Consider the following 8,045-nt stretch of genomic DNA (forward strand, 5'->3'; position numbering starts at 1 on the left):
AGATGGCTTGCACTCAAGGGTACTTGGGGAACTCAGTCAAGTAATTGCCAGTTCATTGTTCCTAATTTTTACTGACTGGAATGGTACCAGCTGATTGGAGAAAAGCCAATGTAGCACCAATATTTAAAAAAAGGGTCAAAATACATCCCTGGGAATTAGACCAGTTAGCCTAACATCAACAGTGTGCAAGCTCTTGGATGGGATGATAAGGAAGTATATACAAGATTTTAGTAATAAAAACGGTATCATTAGCAGTAATCAGCATGGATTTGTGAAAAAATAATTCTTGCCAAACCATTCTGTTAGCCTTCTATGTGGAGGTGAGCTGCCATCTAGATAAAGGAAGGCCCATAGACGTGGTGTATCTGGACTTTGCAAAAGCATTTGATGCAGTTCCCCATAAACGTTTACTGTACAAAGTAAGGTCCATTGTCATGGACCATGGGGTGAGTACATGGATTGAAAACTGGCTACAAGGGCGAGGTCAGAGTGTTATGATAAATAGGGAATACTCAGAATGGTCAGGTGTGGAAAGTGGAGTCCCCCAGGGTTCTGTGCTGGCAGCAATCCTGTTTAATTTGTTCATAAACGACTTGGAGGATGGGGTAAATGGCTCAATCTCTGTATTTGCAGACGATACTAAGCTAAGCAGGGCAATAACTTCTCCGCAGGATGTGGAAACCTTGCAAGAAGATCTGAACAAATTAATGGGTTGGGCAACTACGTGGAAAATGAGGTTTATTGTAGAAAAATTTTAAATGCATTTGGGTGGCAAAAATTATGAATGCAATCTACTCACTAGGGGTACGCCTCTGGGGGAATGTAGGATGGAAAAGAACCTGGGGATCCTAGTAGGCTCAGCTATGGCATCCAATGCCAAGCTGCTTCTAACAAAGCAGACAGAATATTGGCATGCATTATCTTCAGGGATAAAGCGATAATTCTCCCACTCTACAAGACTCTGGTCCGGCCGCATCTGGAGTATGCTGTCCTGTTCTGGGCACCAGTCCTCAGGAAGGATGTACTGGAAATGGAGCGAGTACAAAGAAGGGGAGCCAAGCTAAAAAAGGGTCTGGAGGATATTAGTTATGCACAAAGGTTGCGAGTACTGAACTTCTCTCTGGAGAAGACACGCTTGAGAGGGCAAATGATTTCAATTTATAAATACCTGACCCCACAATAGGTATAAAACTTTTTTGAGGGAGGGAGTTTAATAAGATGTGGCCGCTCACTAAAATTAGAATAAAATAGATTAAATAGCTCTCTTTACACTTGCAGGCCCAGTTCTGCAACCAGCTATTGCTGCAGTTGTGTATCATTACTTATTCTAGGGCATCCACACAAAAGAGCAGGGTAGAAGGCAACCTTACGTAATCATCTGAATTAATGGGTGTAAAAAACCCTACTTAGGGGTTTCATAACAAAGGTGATTACTTATGCACTTAAGATTTCAATTAATTTTTATTTATTTTTTTGTCTTATCGTTTGTGTCACAATAAAAAAATATTTCGCTCCTTCAAAGTTATAGGCATGTTGTGTACATCACATGATATAAAGCCCCATCCCCAGCCCAAAATGAATAAATTTGAATCCCAGGTTGTAATGCAATAAAACAAGAAAACAACACCAGGGGGTGAATACAAGGCACTGTAATTCACCCAGATACATCAAGTGGTTGCAATGATATGAACAGTTTTACGAACACTTATAAAAGTTCGCAAAACTGCATTCAGATTTGTTTTACCTTTAGGTGTTAAGGAGGTAAGAAAATATGAAAATCTTACATTAAAGGAGAAGTGTGGGAAATCAAAATAACAAACGTACATCCTCCCCTATAAGGCTACAGCATCAATCTAATGCTGCAGCTGTCCTCTGCCAGCTCAGAGACCAAGGACTGAGAAATCACATGACTGCTGATAACTCAGTTGTTCATGAAGCAGAAAGTGGCGACTGCCAATCACTGCTCTGCTCTGGCCCTTCAGCGCTCACTGGAGCGCCGGGCTGTAGGTGGGGGGCAGCTGGCTCATGCTCTCAGCAGCACACTGAGAGGCCGAGCTAATCCAAACCTTAAAGTTCAGATCCTTCCAGGCCTTGGACCAGCTTTGTGATGTCAGCCGACAGCTGCCTTTAGCCCACTATTGGTTGAAACTGGGTTAGTGGAGTGCAAAAATAAATGTCTTTGGCCATACCGTTTTTATAACATTTCTGGAACTAGCAGGATATAATGGGTACTCTTATACAGTTTGACACAGGAAATTAATGGTCAATTTAAAGTTGGCCTTTTCTTCAATACTATGTTGTCATGAAAAAAAAAAATTCTGTTCTAATACTTTTATATATCATCCTAATAGGGCATCCATTATATAGTAACCTCTTTGTGGAGACTGACATTTCATCAACATATATTTGTCAAACGTTTCATAGACATTGTATGCTAATGTATTTTTATGCAGTGCCATTATTTCTTCAGATTATCAATTTCTTTTTCAAGATGTATTGGTGGGAGAAAAACTAAAATACATGTCCATCTTTGACAATATAGTTTTGGCAGTTTTGCTATAGTGATTTTCTCTGTGTGCCTACTGAAAAATCCAGATTTTTTTTTTTTTGTATGTACTATTTGATATTTTTCACTGATAGCTGCTATTAATGTTTTTTTGTTTCTTTTGTAGGATCTGGGGATAATGAAAGTGGGTCATATGAAGCGAATTCTACAGGGAATTAAGGAACTCTGCAAAAATGCATCTTTATCTGACATTTGAAGGCGGTGTCCATATATGGCAGAAGGCCTGACCAGAGAACCGAGTTGATTTAGAGGCACTATGTGGTTTTAGTTTACAATATAAATGTGGAAACCAAGAGGATAAAGTTTGGAGCATTGTGCACTTGGCTATTGTGTTAGCAATTTGGTGCCAAAGTTTTGAGAAGTTTAGATCTGCATGACTTGCTTACTTGTTTAGAAAGGATAGTGATGGTTGGAGAATGAAGGCACTTGTATTGCTGTGGCACTATTAAGTACAATATATAAAGAGTGACAACTTATCTTTCAATGGTTTAACGTTACCAAGCTTCCTTGTATGAGGCCCAGACTTCCAAATAACAGCACAGGCCAACATAAAATGGGCCAAGCCTAAGTTGGTAGTCTTGGTTCATGCTGCCTCAGGTACCATTTCCTCATTGGCCAAGGAGTATGACTGAAAATAAAAACACTTTATACATTTAAAGTGAATGCAAATGAACATGCATGGAGTGCCTGTTGAAGTTGGATTTAAGTTGCATGACATATCAGATACAAAGACAAAAAAAAAACACACACACAAAAACTTGAACAATTTTTATATTGATTTTACTAAGTTTTAATTTATTACTACTGATGTGTCTTTTGGCTGAAGGCACTTTTGTATTATGTGTTGTATATTTTTGCATGAGTATGTTCTGTGGCAGGGGATTTGTGGTTGTGAAGATGTAGCTCATGTGCCATGTATCTTCAGAAACTGATGTGCATTATGTATGTTCAACATATTTATTATAGCTAATCAATATTGTTTTGTAATTAACTCCGATAGACATAGTATATCAAAATTACATTTTGCAATGATGGTTACCTCACAAAATTTATCTTGTAATTTCTTGGGGACTCTTGATTTTTTTTTTTTTTCATTGCCTTATGTTGTTTAGGTTATTAAATTTCAGTGACATTTTTCAGCAGTCTTCAGCTCAAAGAAATCGGGTAGCAATAGAATAGATATGGCTGCTGTCTGGCCACCAGTAGCATAAATACACAAATGCCCTCACTGTTTTAGGCCAAGATGCCTGGCTAAAGTCCTCCTTTACTGTTCTTTCTGTAGCCCAATCTAGGCAGCTAAAGTGTCTTGTTTACTCCTGCTATGTTCACTTCTGCCTTATTCAGTCAGAATTCTTACTCTTAAGGTCACACCAGCAGCCACTTTATATCATGGCTACTGGTGTCCACATTAAAGGGCGTGGTGCTGATGCGTTTAAATAACACATCACACGGTTTACCTTTTTTTTTTTCTCCAACTTTACTGAACTGTCATAAAACGACACTTGATTCATCAATGTGCACTGCAGCACATTGAGATGCAGTGTAGTACATTGCAACACCCAGCACTGAAATTTAAGAGCTTGTTCTTATTAGTAGATTCAGTGTATTGCACTTAATCAACATATAATACTTAAGAATAAGAACTCTTTATTAGAGCAAGGTAGTTTGTGTCTTTATAAACCTTTTTGTAATGGAATACATGTATGTAGTTAATCATCTTTGAATCAAAAACATTTAATTGCATATTCTTTTTGCAGAGTTGCTTTTAGATCAAATCAAGTGATGAGGTATATCAACTACAGACTGCTGCTTATAGCTGCTGATAAATTGTGTACACCAGTACCAGTAAATTGATATCATTGGTATTTTTTATCTGTTATTCATAATGTCCGCCCAGCTAAAGTAGATGCTTTTATTGTAAAAGTTTTAACACACTACGTAAATTATATAAGCTAACATACTATGGCATGGTTCATAGTACTGCCATATAATGCAAAATAAATACTTATAGCTTTTAAATGTGACATGATTATATTGCAGCCACCAGTAAACCACTGTTTAAAAACCTGGTTATTTATTGTGGCATAAGGCATCCATCGGCCTCATAATAACACATGGCAATGTTTTGTGCCGCTTTCTTTTGTAGTTCTAAATGCTTTCGATCACAACATTTAAATCGCTTGTCTTTTTACTTAAATTAAAACATTTATATTGATTTATCAAAGCAATGGGCTGGCTTATAGTGAAAATAGTCTTGAGCGTGTTTATAGTAAGAGCTCCACATACTTTCCCCAAGCTTTCACACATTATTTCTTAGCTGATAAAGCACTTTAATAGAGTTCATGTGACCCTGCCCTTGACATCCACTTAAACATGTAGCATGAAAAGTACCAGCATCCTACATCCCCTATTACTTTCATTATGAACTCTTTCTTTTTTGTTCAGTAAAGGTAAATTTGTGGCCATAACTTGCAGTATTTTTTCATAGTTACACGTATTTACTGATTTGAGGATGTGCTAGCTGGAAATTAATTTAGAAGCAGCCATGTGGGGTCTGCCATCATGTATAAGAAGTACCTCAATGATGTCACTGGTTTCTGGTTTGTTGGTGTTCTTAGTAGTGAATATGCACAAATTTCTTTCAGTAGAATATAGAGGAGAGCATTCAGAATTTTTAGTCACCTTATCATAAACCCTAATATACTGTAACTGTAAAACCTTGGTTGAAACAACACAATAGAAAGTATTGAAATGGTTGGTTCACGTAAAACAACTTTTTTTTTTTTTATTTTTTTTTTTTTTTTATTGTGGTGGAGGTATTGAATAGTGGTTGATCACATAACCCACTAGTTTCTACTTCATGATTTCCCATTTGTTCCTCTGGCTTTTGCCTTACTCTTTCTGCTGGAATAAGTAGATTGTTAATGCTTCTTTTACATTCTCTGTACTGTTTAAAAACAGTGCAACAGGGAAAATAAAGACCCCACTGGAATAACTTGGGTATGACAAGAGAGTTGGGATTCAAGGAGCAGAAATTCCAATGACTGGCAGACTTAAAGTAGAAGTCCACCCTAACACTAAAATCTCTAAATCTACAGCCATTCATGCTCTAAGACTAACCTATTTAGCCCTGTAAAGAAGAAATCACTATACATAACTTTTTATTAAGCCGATCTGGCCCGGTCCCATGCTGAGCTGTCGGCGGCTTCACTGTGGTGTCAGGTGCAGAGGAGGCAGCCAACAACACAAGCCTCATAGTAACTCTGTGTGACGTCACTTCTCCCACTGGAGTCTAGACTGGAATGGCATCAAAAAAGATATGTATACGATTTCTTCTTTACAGAGCTAGATAGGTTAGTCTTGTATTGCCTGTAGATTTGGAGATCTTAGTTTTAGGGTGGACTTCTACTTTTAAAAAATTGCTGGGTGATTCTATCTACCTTCATCCATACAAAGCTGGTATGCCAGTTTTGTGTGAACTGACTCTTTTTAAAGTGTATTTAAAAACAAAAATTTTAATATTACAGCTTTTAGTGCTAAGATGTGGTGGCGGCGTTAGTTTTATTTTTTCAAATTTTCACTTTTTCCCCTGCTAATACTGCAAACAACACACGTCATGTTCATTCGTGTCTACACTCATATCTTTACTGTATCTATGTGGGAAGCCATGGTTGTCATACAGACTGGTGCTTTCTTTTAAGCTCATCTGATGTGACAAAAACCCTGCCATTTCCAGATCAAGTTATTTTCTGTACATTACTCAAAATGTGAAAATTTGTGAAGCTACCACATGTAAGGACTAGTAAGCTTAGTATATTACACTTTGTTTTTGAATTTGTGTGCTTTAACTTTTGGTAATAAAGTCTCCTGTAGTATCCACTGTTAGCTAAACTAAGCAGCGGGGTTAATTTACTAAAAGAGTAGTGACTCTTTACTGTTTCCCTAGTAAATGTGGTGAAGTCATGTTCACATCAACGATTTAATCATGTGTAAGCGAAAAAAAATCTATTTTTTTATGTCTGTACATAATTGGTTATTCAAATTAAATACAGCCTTGCCTGATTTACAAAGCTCAGTAAACCTTCACTTTGGTAAGAAAACAGTCGCTACTCCCTTAGTAAATCAACTTCAGTGTCTCATTTACAGTGCGTAAAAAAAATCCTATTTTTTTTCTCTATTATAGTATTTTTACACCTGTGTTCACGCAAGAAAAACAAAATTACGTTGAAACCTAGTTCTGTTTTTTATCATTGTATTATAAATGTCTTTACTGCTTAAAATCTTTTTATAATGATCGGCGCTAGAGGCTCTTTCTTGACCAAGTGAACTAGTTTATAACATTCTTTTACAAATGCATTCTATCCCCTTTCAGACAAGTTTTGTATAATAAAAGCTCCCTGTTTTCTGGTAAAGCAGGACAATGTGTGAGGTGCAATATTTATATAAAATTTTAGAGTTTTTGTGGGGTAATTTATCACACAACTATAAAGAAGAGGTTACCAGTGCACTACTTTAATACTGTATCTGTTTGAAATATAAATATCTCACTGTTGTTATGCAGTTGATCTGCATATTTGTATATTATGTTAAGCACTGTATCATCCTATATAAAGATTTTTTTTTTTTTTAAGCTGTGTAATTTTTTTTTTTTTTTTACTTGGTTAATTTTCAATGTTTTAGATATGTGAGTTTATAAATTAATATTGTGTCACAGATGTTAAATTTGCTGTTATTGTTTTTCTGAAAAAAGTTGTAAATTATGTGCAATCTTGAATTTTTTTCCCTCATGCTGGTTATTATTTGAAGACATGGTAAAAGTGCACAGTTGATGATGCTGTTATTCTGTCACCTTAACTATTCATCTGATTGCAATAAAGGCTACGTTCACCTTTGGAACATGTTAAATGTTTCACCCGTATTTATGGTGGAACAAATAACATGTTCCAGCTCCTGCCTCCTCTCCCCTTGAACCCCCTTGCCTATGACAGCGGTTGGGGGATCCTCTTCCCACACCCACTGTCACAATTTAAAAACCATGCAGCCAAGTGGGGCTCTGCCCACAGAGCCGAATCATTCATTCACAGTATTCTGTGAATGAATAAAAAAGTACCGTCGGCCACTGCGACCGATAGTTTTTAGCTCTCCATGAACTGCGAGGGCACTGGCGAGCATCCTCATATTTCATTGGTTCTTCCGGCAGTTTAGTAACTGCCTGCCCGTAGACTGTAACCTTAGAGTCTGCAGGATCCTGGCATTGTACCTGCAATCTGCTGACTGCAGGTGCATTAAGTTACAGGCTCCAGATTTATAAATATATATATATATAAACAATGTGAACTTATCCTGAGTCAAACTGGTGCAAAAAAATGCTTTTACTTTCTGTCTGAATTTAAAATATTTTTCTTATTCTGTAGATGTCATAAAGATATATTAAAGCTTGGTACACATGGTTCGAAATGTGGCTGGTAAGGCAGGAACC

The 8,045-nt window shown here is 37.0% G+C and overlaps 1 protein-coding gene across 2 annotated transcripts in view; it reads left to right on the plus strand.

Annotated features, from left to right (window-relative positions):
- DGKH (diacylglycerol kinase eta) overlaps positions 1 to 7,196 on the plus strand; it is a 363,187-nt gene extending 355,991 nt beyond the window's left edge. For both annotated transcript variants that reach the window (XM_077483186.1, XM_077483187.1), the window contains one exon: positions 2,673 to 7,196. In XM_077483186.1, the coding sequence (XP_077339312.1) occupies positions 2,673 to 2,762 (90 nt within the window). In that variant the 3' untranslated portion in view covers positions 2,763 to 7,196. The remainder of the gene's footprint in view (positions 1 to 2,672) is intronic.
- The last annotated feature ends 849 nt before the right edge of the window (positions 7,197 to 8,045 follow it).

The sequence above is a fragment of the Lithobates pipiens genome, unplaced genomic scaffold (genome assembly GCF_037356315.1).
Source record: "Lithobates pipiens isolate NorthernLeopardFrog02 unplaced genomic scaffold, aLitPip1_a1.2 Scaffold_16, whole genome shotgun sequence".
NCBI classification, from domain to species: Eukaryota; Metazoa; Chordata; class Amphibia; order Anura; family Ranidae; genus Lithobates; species Lithobates pipiens.